General features: G+C 47.3%; 1 protein-coding gene across 4 annotated transcripts in view; it reads left to right on the plus strand.

Moving 5' to 3' along the window:
- LOC147641351 (zinc transporter) overlaps positions 1–19,585 on the plus strand; it is a 101,598-nt gene extending 82,013 nt beyond the window's left edge. For 2 of the 4 annotated variants that reach the window (XM_086820800.1, XM_086820793.1), the window contains exons 8-11: positions 2,538–2,650; positions 18,439–18,569; positions 18,773–18,893; positions 19,065–19,585. In XM_086820800.1, the coding sequence (XP_086676926.1) occupies positions 2,538–2,650; positions 18,439–18,569; positions 18,773–18,893; positions 19,065–19,080 (381 nt within the window). In that variant the 3' untranslated portion in view covers positions 19,081–19,585. The remainder of the gene's footprint in view (positions 1–2,537; positions 2,651–18,438; positions 18,570–18,772; positions 18,894–19,064) is intronic. The other 2 variants (XM_086820795.1, XR_015269266.1) reach the window with 2 other exon arrangements.
- Positions 19,586–19,875: the final 290 nt, after the last annotated feature.

Below are 19,875 nucleotides of genomic sequence, written 5' to 3' on the forward strand. Positions count from 1 at the left end.
TACTCTATTTCCCATCCTCTCTGCCATAGAGCTCATCATGTCCTCTAGTACTGCCCCATAGATTTTGGCCATTGTGTGACCAATCATGATAGTCCTGTAGTTACCTAGGTCTGTGGGGTCTCCTGCTTTGTGCATGGGGACAATGGTGTTGGTAGTCTAGGAGGGTGGGAAGCCTTCACTGAGTGCTCTGTTAAAAAGACTAGCAAGAATGGGAGCCAAGACGTGGTACCCATGGGCAAATGTTCTGCGCGTAGATCCTCATGATCTTTTGCTCTTCCATTATGCAACTTTTTAAGAGCCCTAGTGACATTGGGGGAATCAAAGAGATAAGATGATGTAGGCCGGGGGATGTGTGACATTTGTGGTATAGGTTGGTTTGGCACATCATACAACTGTCGTGCATAGGCTTCCCAAAGGCTAGGATCTGTGATAGGTGTAAGTGCTCTTTTTTCTTCAAGAATGCGCCAAGCTTTTGGGTTGTCCTCGCTCAAAAAGAGCCGGTATAACTCTTGTTCTCGTCTGGCGAGAAATGCCCGTTTCTTTCGGCGAGTGAATGTACGGAAGATGCGTTGCATCTTATGTGCTGAAATCAGCCCATGTTCCCTCTCGCATAAGAGGCGAAGCCTGGTGGTTTTGCACTCTTCATCATACCATCCATTCTGGGGTTGGGATCCCACTGGCAAACTTGGTGTGGAGCATGTGGTGTAGGGGAAGTTGGCGTGGGTGGAGTCATGGATGGTGGAGGAAAGCTGGGATGTAATGGTTGAAATAGGGAGGGATAAGTCAAGAGCTGAAATGTGGCGGGAGAGGTAGTCCTCATAGATGTGGTCAACTATAGAGAGAGAGAGAGAGAGAGAGAGAGAGAGAGAGAGAGAAGAAAGAAAGAAAGAAAGAAAGGTGTATTAACGTCTACTAGAGGCCGAACTCGACCTATGAGACAAATCAATGTACAACTGTCAATGTCTTCTGGATGTACAACTATATATAGAAAGAAAGAAAGAAAGAAAGATATATTAACGTCCTGTCGAGGCCAAAGCTGACCTATAGGACAGATCAGAATACATCTTTGGTTACAATCCACTTCGGGGTATCGGTTAAAGAAAAGTGCATGTGGGATCAAAAAGAAACTAACTTCAAAGCTCTCATGACTCATGAGAGTTACATGTTACAATGGTAAAATCACCATGTGCTTAATGTGATTAGATATGTATAAGTATCAAGTTCATGTCCTTCAAAAGGAGGGTGGACCTTTAAAATCTTTGATGATAGCTTTTCCTCCTCTATAGACCGCCCACTTCCCTTGTTTCCTTGCTTCTCTGACTTTGGCCAGTTCCCCCGCTCTATTCTTTAGTTGTAGTGGGGTCAACTCATCAGAAATCCACACCGAGGTACCTTGCAATGATTTAGTCTGCTTCATTACCTTGATCTTATCAATCATATCATAGTATCGAACCCTAGCCTGTTTCCCTTTAATTTGAATGTCAGTTGGGTCACCAAGGTCTATAAAAGGTACCACTTTAGTGAGTCGTTCCTTTATGATATCTACATCCAAGATGTATCCCTCTAGCTGTTCATCTGTGTTGGTACCTACTGACCAATCTTCTGGCAAGCCCCCAATTCGAACAAAAGTTTCCAGGCTTTTGACCCTTTCATTTTCTTTCAGGACTGACAGTACTTCACTGACAAAGTTCTCTGATTTTACCTGAGGTTTTGTGCTTTCTTGTTGTGTTTCCTGTATTTTTTGGGTTGCTTCTTGGGCTGCTTCCTGAATCTCCTGCTTGTTCTTGATGTCCTGCAATTGAGCTTCGAGGCCAGCAATCCTTGTTTCTTGACTGGCAATCTTTGTTTCCTTGTGTGTCAGCTCAGTTTTGAGGGTGGAGACCTCCTGCTGCAATTTCTTCAGTTCTCCCATGATGAAGATCTCCCATGGGGATTGAGGTTTGATAAGGGGTGGAAGGGGGGGTGGGTTCGAGGCCATGGTTGCAAATGACTTCAGTTTAGGTATCACGGGGGTGCTGAAAATAGCCCACAGGGAGCCCCCCCCCTCCCCCTCAGGGGGGTACTGAATTTAAACCCTACTCAAGAGAGGGTAAGGGCGAGCAGAGGAGCAGAGGAGGGGGCTGCTACTACAGCGGCGACGGGAGGGGCAGGCCCTGCTGCAGCGGCGACGGGAGAGAGAGAGAGAGAGAGGAAGTGACGGGGAGAGAGAGAGAGAGAGAGAGCGGAGAGGGGGGGGGCTGGGTCTGTGGCGGGAAGAGAGAGAGAGGAAGTGACGGGGAGAGAGAGAGGGAGAGAGAGAGCGGGGGGGGCAGGAGGGCAGGGGCAGCAGCAGGTGACGGGGAGAGAGAGAGAGAGAGAGAGCAGGGGGCGCAGGCCGAGAGCAGGGGGCGCAGGCGACGGGAGGGGCAGGCCCTGCTGCAGCGGCGACGGGAGAGAGAGAGAGAGAGAGAGAGAGAGAGAGAGAGAGAGAGAGAGGTTGCTGACCTGTGTGGGGAATCAGGGAGACTTACCGACCTTGCTGTCGTGTGCTTATGCAGATAAAATCTGGGGCTAAACTTGATGGGCTTCCATTACCATTTTGGACTATTGTGCTTAACACCATATTTGGTATTGTTGTCACATTTTATGTGGATTTAATGGCAGAGGAGAGGTGATAACTTTGTTTCCGAGCATGTTTTCAATCTCTGCTATGCTTACGTTCTTTCATTTGCAGTATCAATGCATTTAGGCCTTCTAAGCAAATATGATGTTTTCATCCTTTGATGTACAAACATTTGGGTGCAGCATGTTTCTAACTTAGAAATTATGTGATATATAGATATATTGTACCCCCATGCTTATATATGATTTTGCTTCATGACTGCACGTTTGGGCTGTAGTTGTGTCCTTTATTGTGGGGTGTTTATGATAAGTATTGTCCTCAAGCATACCAGGATGAGCTACGTTTGTTTTTTGACCTTTGGTACTATGAGAGATGCGATGAAACTCCATGACGGGGGAGCTAGAGGTAAAGGTATGGGCACAATTTGTTGCTTGTGGGGGGAAGATAACTGCCCCTTTTGTAGCTCATCTTCTCAATGCTGTCTACAAGGGTTTTCCTCAGACTTGGTCTGTTAACCTGCGTAAGTCTATGGAACCAAGAAATTACTGAATCATCATGCGAAACTATGACTAAGATCTTTTGCAGAGAAGGGCAGGCCTGTTTTAGACGTAGTTACTCTACCTTGGATCACATTTTCATTGGGCAGTTATTGAGGAGGCACATGCTAGGTCTTTTTACATACATATGGAGACACAAGCTTTAAAGCTGGTAGTGTGTGGCATCGTTCTTCGTGCCCAACAGATTCTCCTTGATTCTTGGAACATATAGTACATCCTTCATGCTACTTTCCTTACCATGCAAAATCACGGGCACACTGTCAATTCCCTTGATTTGGTAAAAAGAGGGATCTGCACAAGATATACTTCTACCACCAGCAGCGGGCTCAAAATTTGTGAATGCATCTCTCCATGAAGTGATGTGTATGATAGCACCACTATCAATATACCAAACCATGTGCTTTGTATTGTGAGCACTGAGAGATATTATGGCATGAATCAACATGATTAGAAGTTGAAGTGACATTGCAAAAGTCATCACTCACCTCCTATAATCAAGAATGTCGAATACTGCTTGTCCTTAGTCATAACAAGATTGGCATGCTCCACATGCTTCAATTTACTCGAGTCCTTTTGCAAGCCTTTTCTTGCATTCATTTATGTAGTGTTCATGCGTTTGTGGGAGTAGTGACACTTGGATAATGCACTTCTCACTGGTGATCTCACTGTCATCATCCCGTATGGGACCCTCACAAAGCTTTCGTGATCACTCTCCAGCATATCAATGGTGGAGGATATGGTCCAAGCCAACCCGGTGGCTTTACATGCTAAAAGTCCACTGACCTCACAGAATTACTGCCCACTTACTCCATATATCTCTCCTGCACATGAAACTTGTGTGCAAACTTGGAGAAAATAAAGAGTGGTGGAAAGGTTACGGGAAAGAAGTAAAAGGTAAAAAAAAACCTTATAAGGTTGGATGAGAGAGTGTGGACGAGGTTTTCAGCCCTGTGAGAGTAGAGGTGTCAATGGTGTTCTCCAAGCCTCTAGAACCCTGCAAGTATATGAGCCAATAAACAGGTATATGCTGAATTTGCAAGGGCAAGTGAGTTTTCTTCAAAAGCTAGCTTTAATTTTGTGTTTTCTTAAAAAGCTAGGGATTTAAAAGATACCCCGCCCCCCCCCCCCCCCCCCCCTCCTTGCTTTTTACACAAGCAAAAACACTCTTGCTTTTCTTTTTTGTTTTAAAACTCCACCTAACTTTTATATCCAATAGAAATATCTGCCCCTCTATATTTGGCCATATCTACTCTGGGTGCGAGCTTTTTTCACCATGTTCCACTCCTCTGGATGCGCCCATCTCAGGTCAGCCTCAACCCGGCCTCTACTCCTTGAGCGCCGCCCAGCTCAGCCCCCACTCCTCCTGCGCCGGCCAGCCCAGCCCAAGGCTCAGCACTGCTGCTGCCCATTTTGGCCGCCGCCCAGCCTCTGGCTGGCTGTGGCTGCCAGTGAGTTGCTCTGGGCATGGCTGAGCCGCTGGCTAGTGGCTCTGGGCACAGTGTATGCGCTGCTGTGCGGGCTGATCATGGCCTTTTTATGGCTGCGCTCTAGAGGCATCCTGAGTACCATAGACAAGGCGCCTTACAAGCTTGCACACCATGCTAAAAGCACACAGCCGGGACAGTTTTTGGGGAAAAACATGTCCACGCATCACATGCATGTGATGCTCTTCATGCTTGGAGAAACAGCCAGCCTCCATGCCTACTTGCGCTCTGCTCCCTCTCACATGCGCATGATGCACATCAGCCGGGACAGTTTTTGGGGCAAAACTTGTCCAGCATGTGATGCTCTTCGTGCTTGGAGAAACAGCCAGCCTCCATGCCTACTTGCGCTCTGCTCCCTCTCACATGCGCATGATGCACATCACAAGAAGCGCTTTTCAGTCCTGAAGATACATTTTGTTTCTCTCTTTTTTTCTTTTCTTTTTTTTTGGGAAAGAGATCCTTTTATTAGTTACCAAGAAAAACAAGCCATAATGGCTAAGTACAAACTCGGCTCCACATGTGGAGCAAGAGTCAAGAAACATAGAAAGGGGGGAGGATGCTTTTCTCCTCTCGCTGGCTGCTCTAGGAGGTCATACAAGGGGGAGGGGGAAACAACCACACATGTGGTCATAGTGTCAAGTGATTGTCAGTGAGAAAAGGACCGTGATGCCAGATCCTCAAAAAGGCCTCCTGACGTTTTCGCATGCGGTCTGAGCCACCCTGAAGCTTCCCCCACTGTCGACGAAGGGTATGAATGATATCAAGCCAGATTCTTTGGATGGAACCGCTGGTGGGGTGAGGGTGCCTTCGATGGCTTCGTTGCACCGAGCTCTCTAGATGTGCCACGCAGCAATACTATTGCAAATCTCCATTGACGGAGGGTATGAATGGATATCAAGCCAGATGCTTTGGATGGAACCACTGGTGGGGTGAGGGTGCCTTCGATGGCTTCGTTGCACTGAGCTCTCTAGATGTGCCACGCAGCAATACTATTGCAAATCTCCATCTCTGGCTAGAACATGGGAGTCCATTGACCAATAGATGGAGTTGGGACTGGCATTGCAGAAATATGAAGGTGAGAGACCTGAAGGAGACTTGGGCGTGGGTTTGGATGGAGAGTAGTCATTGTCTGTCTTGGGGCGAAGCCGCACGAATCCTACCATGCATGTGGAGCCACTCCGTCCAAGCCTTGGAATATGCATACTCTGGGCTGCACTTGTCACGACGTAGGTATCTGTAGGAGGGAGGAAGGAGTACTTCCGCTAAAAAAGGAGCACCTCTAGGTTGGAGGACACCAACTCCCCTTCTGGGTCTCTGTGGCCAGACCCACCCTCCTCCATCCGTGCTAGTGGCCAGAAGTGAGTGAGCACGTCGATAATACGTAGATCATGCAAATGATGTGAGAGCTCTATGGCCTTCCTGTGAATAGTGGCAGACACTGACTCCATGCTCCATGGAAGGAGATGATCATCTCACTACTTTGGGGTGGAAGGCGTGGACCACACAAATATGAATGGGAGCCACCGTCTCCTTGAAAATATTGGCTCTTTCGACTGGGAGGCATCGAAAGAAGATGTAGTCAATTTGTTGCCCCAGCACTCGGGGGGGGGGGGGGGACTTGGGAGGGACAATCCACACTGGAGAGGCAACGATGGTCATCTCTACTGGCTCCGTACAACGATGGATCAAACGAGGAACCAAACTAGCCTGCTGCCTCCTCTCCGAGCAAGGTGTGGCTAGAGGGCGGCGGGAGTGATCCGGTGAGGCGCCTTCGAGGGAGGGAGGCTAGGGGTTGCGAGGTCGGGCCCGTGGAAAGCTCTGAAGGGTTAGAGGGCCTCGCAGGAATCTGAATGCCTGGAGCGGGATCATGCCGAGGCAATGGTCTCCTGGAAAAGGAGGGGCCAACGGCGGGTTCGTCGAGGGAGCCGTGTGTGTGTGTGTGTGTGTGTGTGTTGGGGGGGGGGGTGTGGGCATCAGTGTCGGGGGTCTACTGAGATAAATGCTCGTAAACAGTTCTTTGACAAAACCGTATCCTTTTGTGGCATGTCAACTTGGCACGCTTGGTGGCACTGCTCTGCTCCGGAAGTTGGACGGTGGTTCTACCTCGGGCTAGTAGTCTGCCACTCTCCTGCAGTGGGATCCTTAGAGGCCGAGCCTTGGTGCTCTGCTGCCTGGGGACGGGTATCCTCCCCACCCCCCTGATGAGGATCTGAATTGGGGCCGCCGCTCTGCAGGGTTTTGGGGGGGGGGGGGGGGGGGTTCCTGGACTGGCGACGAGGACAAGCTTTAGCAAGGTGTCCCATCTGCAAGCAAATGAAACATTGGCCAGGGAGGCCAGAGTACTCAACTCTCTGTAGACCCCAGAGGCAAGGAAACGATATGGCATGAGGAACTGACTCTGGAGAGGCTATCAGATACGAACAGATGGAATCCCGGCCTTCCGAGCTAGAACTGAAGTGGCGGTGGGGGGGATTTCATCACTCTCCCAATAACACCACCTATCACTGGGAGGAGAGGAAAGTATTCCTTCCTTAGACCAGGAAAGAAAACTGTCTCGGGAAAGCTTGAGTTGCCAGCCAGAGGGTCGGACGATGGGTCGAAGCTGTGCTGGCACCTCGCAAAGAAGGCCTGGGCTGTACGGAGTGCGATGGGGCTCAGCTGCATGACTTTGTCCGATGCTACAAGCGAATAAAACTCAACGTAGTGGTGTCCATGCCCCATTTCTAGCCTTGCGAAGAAGGCTTGCCTGAAAAACAGGTTCCTGAATTGTCCACGTGCCGGGTGGCTACCCACAATCTTGCAGACCAAGGTGGAGGCTTCCAGAGATGCGACTGTTGAAGCGAGGAGCTGGAGGTCCGCTTCTGAGAAAGAAAGGCAAGGGACCGCGGCCTCGGTCAGGGATGATGGAGTGGCTGCCATGGAGTCCTCCTGGAGGTTCAAAGACCAGAAGTTGCCAACACTTTCCGCAGAGAGAAACTACCCGTGAGCTGAAAGCACCTGTCCAAGGAGACAATGAAGAGGATTTTGGGGGGGAGGGGGTGTTGGGAGCAACAAGTTGGAGAGGTGGAGGTGCTGAATGAATGTTGGTACGGGAGATGGGCTCACGATTGGGAGGAGGCGGCGGCGCAGGAAAAGGCGTGGCGGAAAGGAGGTAGGGTGGTTTTCCTCCTTCCCTCGCTTTGTTTGCACATCCATGCAAAGCTTTGATGGCTAACCAACCAGAAAAGGCACTTTCTTGTGCACTTCCGGCATCAACCCTTCAATCCCCACATCCGTGGGTTCTATCTGCGTTAGATACAGGCTTTGATACCACTGTAAAGTCGTCACTAGACTGTGCCCCTGGAATATCTGACATAGAACCACTGTGGGCAGGATAGAGGACATACCTGAGAAACCCTAGCAAGGTTTCCATAGACCTGATGCCGTACGCATCGCATGACCGCAATGGATTGTGGCTAGCAACTCACCACCCAACCTAGAGTCCTATGGGGGTGAGTCCTCTGGACCCACCCTCGAGCTTGAAGTCTGATTGCCACGAGCTTGCTAGTCACGATGACCCCAACCTGGCGTCCCATACCACCACCCATTTGCTATAGTAGGGTTGGTTTCCCGGCACACTAAGGTTGTGGTTCTCCTTCGGACAATATGTATGGAGTCCTCTCAATAGTTACGGCACGGTGCACACATGAATAGACAGGTTAGACTATGGGTGTAGCACAATGACAAGAATACTGTAAACAATACTTGCACTACTCCAAGACATTGTTTCATACCCTTCACTGTATCGTGCACACCCAACAGTGGTCATAGTGAGTAGAACAACACTAAGGCGGCAATGACAAGTGACTACAACACTCAATGAACAGGACGAGATGGAAAGGCATTCAGTGGAATCTTCCATCTTTGCTAGATACCCATTGGAGGTGACGTTGTGGTGCCTTCAATGTTGGTGCATGCACCTCTCGTGTATCCGTTGGTGGTGGGCTTCTGTTTTGGGATGGTCAAGCATCCGGGTGATCCATAGTGTGGCAGTCTAGGTTTGGGTGATCCAGTGCATGAGCTTGGGATGCTGTGTCCTGAACAATCCAATGTGGGCACCCTTATAGGTTGTCCACCACTAGAGTGCTCACCATCCTTGGTGAGGAAGATAGAAAAAAAAAAGAAAACGGCCTCAAAGGAGAAGCAAGGTGAGTATGATGATGGTGGAAATGTTTGTTTTTTTCTTGTGTTGTTGGGTAGTACAAATACTGAGTGGCGGGGGTAGTAGAGATGATTTCTTCTTCTTCTTTTTTTTGTTGTGGGGTGGTACAGACGTTGATAGGATTTTTTGTGCCCAAAGAAAATGCCCAATAAAGATGTCCACCCCAACCCTAAGAAAATGAAATAAATCGTCGATGCATGGTTAGAAACTTTAGAAAAGATAATTGCTGCATTGCCACCTTCCGAAATGGAACTAGCCGTTGTCAGTTAGACCAAAAGAAGAAAGCGCACTTGCATGTGCAGTAGAGGAGAGGGAGATGCTCAAGAACGAAGAGAGCGCATGGTTGCGGGAAGCGTAGAGAGAAGGATTGTATAGTGTGTGAGCCTGGTTGCAGAGAAGAGAGTCGTGAGAGAGCCAAGGTGTTCTGTGGTGAAGTAGCACTGAGAGAGCTGGCTATTGAAGTCTGTTTAATTTTGAGAAGAAGACGACACGGGATCTGTTTGAGGAGACTTGAGTCTGCCTAGAATAGAGGTTGCAAAGGTGAGAGGGTCTTGTAGGAGGTGGGTTCCCTAGGACCTCTGGAGCTACAACTTTGTTGGAACTTGGACCAGCTCAAAGCCTTGCTCAACAATCCTCTGCAATATCTGTTGTTGGAAGTGTGCAGGGTATAGCTGTAGCTCTTGTTGTTTTTGTTGGTCTTGGGGAGTTGAAATATAGGATTTTTGTTGAGGATTATTGTGTGGAAGTCCCTTGGGTCCATGATGTTCTCTCTTATCTGTCAAATCCCAAAATCTCAGGGTTGCTGAGATTGGCTCGGTTTTATATTTTCGCAAAAGGTCTAGTTGTGTGGGATTGATGAATTCTTATGTTTGGGTTTTAGCTGTGTTGTTTTGATAGAGTTTGTTGAAAAGAACCAAGTGTGAGTGAAGAGCTGACTTGTGTTGAACAAGAACTGTGTCAGTTAGCTTGTGTTTGAGTTAGCAGGTTCTGACTGAGGCAGTTGGAGTCAGTTGTGTGTCAGGATAGATCAGCTGATGTTGTTGAAGCATTGGCCTGGTTTTGATTAACACTCGTGAGGTCTGGGCTGACAATCAGAACTAGTCATAAGTCAGTTTGATATGTTGGGCACTGGTAGTGGTCTAGGTGTCAACTGAGGAAAGGTATTCCAGAGTCAGAAGACTGTCAGCTATTGTTAGCTGTGAGTGTAGGGAGTTGAGTCTTGGTGGGGTTTGAGTGTGTTGAGGGCTTAAGCGGGCCAGTGGACACAAGGGAGAGGAATTCTGATCCAATTGGATCGGCAGAGTCAGTTTGGTCAGAACAGTCAGATTGGAGTCAGCGGTGAGTCTTTGGTGTGGTATCTCTTTGAGATTGGAGCAGCCTGAGAGTCACGGGAGGTCAGACGACACGTAAGTGAAGATTTCTGCTTCAGTTGAGACAGTTGAGTCAGCCGGGTCTGGTTCAATCAGGTTCAGTCAAACAAGTGTCAGCAGAAGGTTGGCAAAGGGTCAGCAAAGTGTTAAGCTTTTGGGGTTGTGAGTGTTAGGCTAGCTGATGTTGAAGGATTCTAGGAGAGCTTGGAGGACTCATTTCTGACTGGGGTCTGCAGCAGTTATCCGACTCAGTATACAGTCAGAAGTAGACTAGTTTGTGTTAGCTGAGAGTATCTCTGGTCAGTTGGTAGTCAACTAAAGTCAGCTGAAGAGTTATAAGTGAAGATTAAAGCCATTAGAAGTCAGAGCTGACCTGGGAGGACATTTGGAGTCGCCAGCTGGGCTAGTTTGAGGAGTTTGGAGTGTGCTCAAGTATCCACCTGTCTCAGTTGAAGATCAAGGAGATATCAGCGGAGTGGTCAGCTACTTTGATTTGGTGTTGTCTGCTGGTGATAGTTCCCTCCTCACGGTGGTTTGTTTTAGACGGGCTATAGAGGAAGGTCTCCTCGACACACCAACGTCAAGTTGGAAGAGGTGGGAGCTACAGGGCAATACGGAAGGCGAAGGAGACTCTGCAACTAGTTTTGTGGGCGTGCCCCCAGGTGGAAGGGGGTATGAAGCAGAGATGGGTGCTCGGCAACGGTTGGAGGGGGGTGAGTATGAGAAGGCATGGGAGGTGAGTAGGAGCAAGGTGCGCCGCACGGGGGAAGTGACCATCGGGTTGGCGAGTAGGAGATTGGGGGAGGTGAGTATGAAGGAGGGGGAAACGAGTATGACATTGGAGGGGGGGCGAGTATGGAAGAAAGGGGGGTGACCATGAAAAAGACAAAGAAAGGGGCGAGCATGAAAGGAGGGATGTGAGCATGAAATGTGGCATGGGAAGCGAGCATGAAAAAGGTCAAGAAGGAGGCGAGTATGAAAGGAGGGGGGAAGCGGGTATATGTAAGATTGAATGTCCCACAACCTTAGAAGCAAGGAAAGGAGAGGAAGGGAAAGGGGTTCCCTTGTCACAGCTGCCTTGGAGAGGAGAGTGGGATCGTAAGCTGTTGGAAAAGTGGCATATTGTTCTTCCCTCCAAGCTTTTGGATGCTCCCCTCCAAGGGGATGACAGGTTCTTCAAAGGACACTTGTGTAGATTCTGTGCTTGGGCATTTGGAGATTGGTCGGGCCCATTGCTTATCGACCTTATTTGAGAGAAGTTTGACCACCCTGCGCCCTCTGTGGTAGCCCGTGAGACAGGCTCCTCTAGACCTACTACCTCATAGTGCTCTGATTGAGAGTTGGACTCTCTTGGTACCGCCCTCTTACATCATCCCTTACATCATCAAGATTCTAGACTCTTCTTCACCATTTATACTTCACACACATCATTCTAACCTTTGACAACCTTTTCCCCAGGGTTCACACACTCCCATACATTGACTCATACATGATAACATATCCAGCATATCCAGCACCACATTTTCAACACAAGGCATTTGTCGTGCCACAATATCCCCTACTTTGTCTCCCCCTCAACCATCGAACGTCTTGTCCCATGTCTGAACAAGGCCTTGTTTCTCATGGTGATGAGTCGGAACTACTTGATAGGCTCCAAGCAGTGGAACGCCCGGCATCCTACATACTGGACATCATGGACCTAAAAGGGCTTGCCCAATGGTTGCAGAAGTAGCGAAAATCTAGGTGCTCAATGGCAGCCACTACTTGAGCTTGTGGATAAGATTGTTTATAATTAGTAAGTGGTTTAATTAATCCAAATAATACTGATAATTATTTCTAATGCTAAGGCTGAGAATGCAATGGTGAGCTTAGCTTTGATACCAAGTTGAGTGATACAAGATTTGAGAAGGCTATGGAGTGTGTGAGAGTCGTAAGAGACAGCTATGGTGGGTGGAAGACGAAAGACGACATCATTAGAGTTTGATATCAACACTAATAGAGATAATTAAGGTATGAGTCTAGGCTAATCCCAATATCACGACTTGCATTGATGAAAATGAGCTTGCATACATCCATTTGTAGCCAGAACATAGAGCACCTCAAGGTGTCCACGGACATTGAAGGAATTAAGAAAAATTGACAAGAACCAAGCAAATTTGACGCTGTAGTTGGTGCTCAGAAATTTGGGGAAAAATGGCCATTCTTCATGTCCATGCACCTTCATGACCATTCCAGCTGGTCCCGGGGGCTTTCGAACATGTTGAACATGCTGGTGGCTTCAGAATTGCGTTTGTTGGTGTGTAGAGTGAGATCCAGACCTGCACCTCTCTTTTGATTGAGATTGAACATGCTGGTGGCTTCAGAATTGCATTTGTTGGTGTGTAGAGTGAGATCTAGACCTGCACCTCTCTTTTCATTGAGATTTCATTAACCTTCTGAAACCCTTGATTAAGTGTGTTAGTATTGGCTTAATCCCTCTTTCACTTATTGCTATTTCACCCTCTTAAATTACTTGGTTCAATTGTGAGTGTAACTATCCCAATGGTTTACCCGAAAGCTACGTACATTCTTTGGGATTAGTGAGTAAATAGTGATCTTAATCACGATTAGCATCCAAATCTTGTCCAAATCTTTGTAAGGGAGTAGACACTGCGGAGATACAACTATAAATCTCAGTAAGATCCTCCTCGATCCTCCTCATTGAGCCACAGCTAGCCAAATCTTAGTGGTGAAGGATTCCATACACGGCAAACAAAAGCCATGTATCTCTACTCATGCAAAAGGAGTTTTGGGGAGCAATAAATGGCGATGAGCTCAAGGGAGTGAGACTCGGGTCAAAGCATGGACAATTAAGGAGAGAAAAGCCATTGCCATCAGTGGGTTAAGCCTTGGGAATAATATCATTCATCACATTAGCAAAAAAGTGCATGTCTGAGAAGCCTGGGATGAGCTAGAGAAAGTGTTTGGGGCTAGGGCTAAAAAATTAGAAATAAATATGAAAATTCAGTTTTATGGGCTTAACATGGAGTTCAAGGACTCATTTGTGGAGCATGTTGGTAAGATGAAGAGTATTATGATACAACTTGCAGGTGTCAAGGCACCCATGAATGAGAAGGATGCAATAGCCGTCTTAATCGAAAGTACTCCTCAAGAGTTTTCATCGTTGGTAACAACTACTATAATCTTCCAAATCTTACTCTTGAAGGTGTCGAATCCTCCTTGTTTGAAGAGGATAAGAAACTAAAAGGTACACAACAAAGCTCAACAAATAATAGGGAGATTGCTTTCTTTAACAAGTCCAATGTCAAATGTAACATGATGGGACATGCAATGGCCCAATGTTTTCATCGAAACAAACCCAAGCTTGTATATGATGCATGTGGCAAGGTGGGCTACCTTGAGAAGAGTAGTTGGTCAGAGGAGAAGCAACAATCAAATGTAATGGTGGAAGCAACTCTTGATGATGCTTCAAAAGAAAGCTTTTCTAGATATAATGATGTCTATGATTATGTTCTATGTCTATGATCATGTTATGTCTCATGTCATGTTGATGTAACTATCTGCAGCCCATCTATGATGTAGGCTAAGTGATGTATATGTATCTCCATCAAGGGGGGGCAAAGAATGTCATGTCATGTATGTTACATTAGCTTCTTGGGATGACATCCAATTGGGCACCAAGGAGGCGTGTTGAAAATGTGGTGCGAAATGTGATATCGGATACGTTATCTTGTATGATTCAATGTATGGGAGTGTGTAAACCTTACGGAAAAGGTTGTCAAAGGTTAGAATGATGTGTAAAGTGTAAATGGTGAAGAAGAGTCTAGGAGGGCAAAAAGGGAGACTCTTGATGATGTAAGAGGGTAAGTGGAGGATACCTAGCAATTGGCTACGAATTGATGTATGCAAACTCATTTTCATCAATGCACGTCGTGATATTGGGATTAGCCTAGACTCATACCTTAATTATCTCTATTAGTGTTGAGATCATACTCTAACGATGCCTTCTTTCATCTTCCACCCGCCATAGCTCCCTCTTGCAACTCTCACACACTTCATAGCCTTCTCAAATTTTGTATTTCTCAACTCCTTGGTCTAGACCTTCTTCCAATTTCAGCTCATATAGACTATGCTCCTAGCCTCCTAGGGAATCTACAAAAGGTCAGAACCCTAGTCATGGAGAACTCCTTTACTTCTAAGCTAGAGTCATAGCTGGATCACCCCAAAGTCGAGCAAGAATAGTCTGGATGGCCGACCAATGGGAGTCACCTCCCATTGGTCGGCCATCCAGACACAAAAATGGCCTGGTCTTGTTGCTTGGAGACCCTTTGCATGGAGTGTGCATTCTGGCATTAGGTTTACCTCGGAGCCACCATCAACAATTGCCCCGGAAAGCGGGGTGCCATTAATCTCCATAGAGAGTCGGGAGCTCCAGTAGTTGGGGGGAGAGAGAGAGAGAAAGAAAGATATATTAAGCGTCTACTAAAGATACAATAATGTTCATGGCATATCTCATCATGGAATGGAAAATAAAAGAGAAACAAAACATAAACATAGATATCTCAGTGGGGTGATACAAAATTGTCCATGGAAACTCATCATGGAATACTAGGAACATAGAAACATGAGAGAGAGAAAGAAAGAAAGTTGTATTAACGTCTTCAAAAGGCCAAAATGACCTATGAGACCAAAAGATTACATCATATCCATGAGGTACATCATCCTAGGTAAAAAATAGTTAGAAAGAAAGATAACAAAAATCTAGAACTATAAAATCTGATCTAGGTACATGAGCAGACAGCTCTCATATCACCCTAATACATCCCTCATGGGCCGCTGTGACATGGTGCTCAAGGTGGTAAAATTGAGCCGGTGCGAGAATAACCTACAATGATGGGAGATGATGGCCCGGATCCTCCTATGGTGGTGTGGCCGTAGGCGACGCCCATGGGGTCTGGGGCGTCAAGCTCTGCATAACTTAGTCGCTCTGTTGAGTGTCACACCTCTCAGCCGAGCTCCTGCACTAGCCTGTGGTCCGGGTACGGTGGGTGGATCGGCCCTCGGAGCGCTGGTCTGGAAGAAGTCGGTGAGAGGTCTCTGTGTTGGTCCTGGAGCAAGTACAGCTGATCTAGATCTCACTAAAGACTCCCTATGTCTGCGGAGCTCTAGAAGAAAAAGTCCCAGGCATCTCTGATCCGGGAAGTCCATGATCCTGGAAAGTGGTTTGAACCCACCTCGGAAGAGGTGATGGGACCTCCCCCGAATCTCATAGTATACAGGGCATCGGCATATGTAATGATCCTCTGTCTCGGGCACTGTGTGACAGAGCTCGCATATCCTATCCTCTAGTGCGGCCGCCCTAGGCCCATATCTGGTAGTTTCCACTCTCAGCCGGTGGGACGAGTTGCGGATGGCTGATCGCACATTTCACCCCAAAAGATAGGGGTGTGTCCATGTAGTGTGGGCGGATGATGAAGCCATACTCTGTTAGGCATAGGAGGTGATCTCTATAGAGGGCCATCTTTGTCCCCAGTGGATGACTAGGTGAACTCCATGTCCTCTGAGTATCCAGTCTGACAATGTCCTTCCTAATAACCCTGTTCCGCTCTATGCGGTTGAGAGCAAAAGACGAGGCCTCTATGCTGTATTGGAACGGGGGGGAGTGCCTCCATCTACATGTCGTGCATGCCAAACCAAGTGCTGCCTTCCTATGCATACCAGCACTCTGTATCTCCCTCGAGTGTCAGCTGTCTCGAGGACTCTAGGGCTAGGCGGGGGTATCTATCTAATGGAAGCTCGCTCCCATAGCTTGTGCCAGTATGTCACTGTCTGGAACAGAGCCTCTGTCACTATCGGTGCAGCCCCCATCTCTGCCCGCATAATCTCATATGCCACTGATGGCTTACTCCTAATCATGCACGAGATCATCGCTACTAGGGGCCTCTCCATCGGCTTCCACCCATCATATAACTCCTCTGTATCTGTCTCGGCTCTCCTCTATCTCCTCTTGTGGTATAAGCTGGGACCCCAAATGGGGGCACCATACAGTTGTGCAGGTGTAACTAGAGTATGAAATAGCCAAAGCTTCGTCCTCGGCTCCTAAAACTGTATTTGTGAGCATTGCCTCTCTAGCAAGCCAAGGGCTGCATATCCCCACATCAATCTAGCTTTGGCCGCCTTCCGCAACGAAAATTGAGGTCCAACAAAAATGATCGCAAGGTATACATATGAGGTAACATACTCCACAGGCTCTCCACTGTATGCAAACTGTATTGCAGATCTACTTATCCAGTGTGGGAAGGTGTTAAAGATCATCACCTTGGTCTTTCCAAGGTTCATAGTGAGGTCCCGGTCCTCACAAAAGGCCTGCAATGCATCCAAATGCCTTTGCAGCCTCTCTGGTGAATCAGAAATAAGAACAATATCATTTGCATACAAGAGGATCAGTATCAGGACTCTTGCTAAATGTGCTCATGGTCCTCCCTGTTTGTCTGTGTAATCCGAGATCACGTCAATGTATAGACCAAATAGAGTAGGAGACAAGGGGCAGCCTTGCTTCACCCCGATAGTGCTATGTATGATCTCTGACTCACCTCTTGGAGACCGTACTTTGCCTGTGACTAACTCATAGAGTGTAATGATCCCCCAAAGCATCTTTGCTGGTACTCCCATATCCTGCAGTCTCCTCATCAGTCTGGCCTGTGTGGGACGGTATCAAAAGCTTTGCAGAAATCCACAAATCAGCAATATATCCAATGCTTGTGAGCTCTCCCCTCCTCAATGATCCCCTGTAGTGTAAAGACATGATCTAGTGTGGAGTGTCCTCTCCGAAAGCCTACCTGCCCTGGTGCTCTGAGTCTCTGCTACCCGGACCATCTACTAAGCTCATGCTCCAAAATCAAACCATAAATCTTGGCCAAGGTGTGACCAATCATGATAGTCCTGTAGTTGCTAGGGTCCATGGGGTCACCTGCTTTCAAGATAGGTACAATAGTATTCGATGACCAGCTGGCGGGGAAGCCCTCACATAGAGCCCTGTTAAACATGTGAACCAGTAAAGGGGCTAGCGTGTCCCTAGCATGAGAGAAATGCTCGATGAGGAGTCCATCATGATCTTGTGCTCTCCCAGTGTGCATCCTGTCACTAGCATCTCTCACCATGCTTAGGTGAAAGAAGGAAGAGTGTGGGGGACGGGGTTTGGGTGGATGGGGGAGAGGTGGCTGCTCGGGGGCATGGTAGAGAGAGGTAGCATAGGTGTGCCAGGTGCCGGGTGAAGTAATCGGAGTCGGTATGCGATGATCTTGGAAGAGCGTCCATGCCTCCTTACAGTCCCTCCCAAGAAATAGCTGGTATAGCTCTTGCTCAAGCCTGGTAGGTAGGCTTTCTTCTTCCTCCGTGTGAGACGTCGGAAGACCACTCATGCGTGCTGGTGAGTGGTGGATCCTAGTGCCATCTCCCGATGTAGACGCGCTCGGGTATCACGACATTCCTCGTCGTACCAGCTATTCTGTGGGACAGTCCCTCTTGGTGATGTAGGGGTGGCTCTGGAGTGCAGGAAGGCGGCTGCAAGGGACGTATGGACGGTGGCTGCGAGCTGTGTGGTAAGCTCATCAAGTTGGATGTGGGGGTTGAGATCGGAGAGGACACGGTAGACGTGATCAGAATAGATGGAAGAGGTCTCTCTTGTGAAGTGGTATCTCGGGTGGCGGTGATGGGCCAAAGTAGGTGGTTGGGTGGAGCTTCAGCATGTGATACAGGTGGTCGGGTGGGATGAGGCTGCACGGTTTCTTGAGACAAAAAGGGCCCGGGACATCGACCTTGCAGTGTGCTACTTTGCACCCTCCACTTCTAAATATGCCACCCATGGAGAATCCCCGTACCTGCCCCTTTATGATGACATTATGAAGTTTTCCAGTCTAGGGGACATCGTGCTGGCTGGAGACTTCAATGCCCGCACCGCATGTGCACAGGTACCCTTCTTTGAGACAGATGATCCCATAATACAGCAGTTAAGGTATCTGTGAATGCTTTTGTTTTAGTCTGAGACTCCCGCTGTTCTATAGTCTCTGATCAACACTTGCATTTTAGACAGGTAGGCTGTACATTTGATCTTTGCAGCCTTCCACTGTGGTGGCATACATTTGCATGTCAAGGCAGTAATATTTACCTGAACCTTGTGTGTATTTATCAATGGATTCTAAATCAGGGTTACTGTATGGTGCAGATTGCACGTTCCTGTTGCCTCACCAAAACATCTTCTGGTGACAAGCGGCTGCATAAGCATCCTCGAGAGGATTTATGGAATGGATTTTTCCTTTCTAGGCTTTCTCATCTGTGCATCATTGCTTGGGATAGGTTCGTGAAGCAACTTTACCAACTTTATCGACAAAAAATTTATGAGATGCTATATGCATTGTGCTCCAAATGCATGGAGACTGTAAATGCTAGAGCTTGGCTTTCTGTTGTCATTAATTATGTCTCTGTTGAATGTATCAAAACAAAAACCCCTATGTGCCGTTGTTCTGATTGCTTTTCTATGTCCAAATGTTTGTTTATAGGAATCTTTGAGTCTACACCATTGGAAAAAATTCAGAGAGATCCTGTACAGTTGCCCACGCTGTTTGATGACATTGCTGAGTCACATAACTCTCTCATTATGTCACCAGTTTTCGATCTCAAGTATGTCTTCCCATAGACCTTTTCTACTTATTAAAACAAAACAAGTATAGGTGTACACGTTCTTTGAGGTACATGTAAACCCTCTTATGGTGAGATTGTGGAGGAGAAATATTTTAGCCTTGTAGAGAGCTTCCTAGCCATACGATGTCCCATTTTGAGCTGTGCTTGCAGGTCTGGAAAACAGTAGTGTTACCTGTTATTGCCCAAATTAGCCTTTGTTGTGAATCAAAATCAAAGTCAGTGACAATGCTTCAAGGTAACATCTGAGCTGTGATGTCGTCATCAACAAAGAAAAAGAATTATTCTGCAGCTCTTTGAGTTCAGGTTGGCAGTGCAATGTCAAACACTCTGAAGGTTTGAACTTTAGTTTACATCAAGGTTTCCAAATTGGAGATGCTGCTTAGCCTGAGTATGAGAACTAACCAAGTGTGGCTGCACTCCCTCGGAGAGGCTCACTCCTCAACAAAAGTTCTTAGAAAAGAAAGAGAACACAAAACGTGTTTGAATGTATGCAGCTGTAGGTTTTTGTAATCAAAGCTGGAGTTATGTACAAGGCGTGCTCAAGCCTCTGTATACAGTACGAGAACACAGGTCTATGGATATGGACAGTTTTTTACATGCACCAAAATGTATACATACATTTCCCCACTTATCCCGAAGTATATATGTTGCATGGTCTTTCGAATGCTGAATAACGTGCTATTCCTTTTTCACGGAAAGCTTGCATGGTGAAATGGTAGTGCATGTGTGTGTGTGAGAGAGAGAGAGAGAAAGAAAGAAAGATATATTAAGCGTCTACTGAAGACCCAATGGGCCTATGAGACCAAAGTGATACAATAATGTCCATGGAATATCTCATCATGGAATGGAAAATACTAAGAACATAGAAACATGAGAGCAGCATGAGCTTCAAGTAGATGGCTATGAGAGAGAGAGAGAGAGAGAGAGAGAGAGAGAGAGAGAGAAATGAAATGATATATTA

The sequence above is a fragment of the Cibotium barometz genome, chromosome 2 (assembly GCF_041138505.1).
Source record: "Cibotium barometz isolate CiBa-2024 chromosome 2, ASM4113850v1, whole genome shotgun sequence".
NCBI classification, from domain to species: domain Eukaryota; kingdom Viridiplantae; phylum Streptophyta; class Polypodiopsida; order Cyatheales; family Cibotiaceae; genus Cibotium; species Cibotium barometz.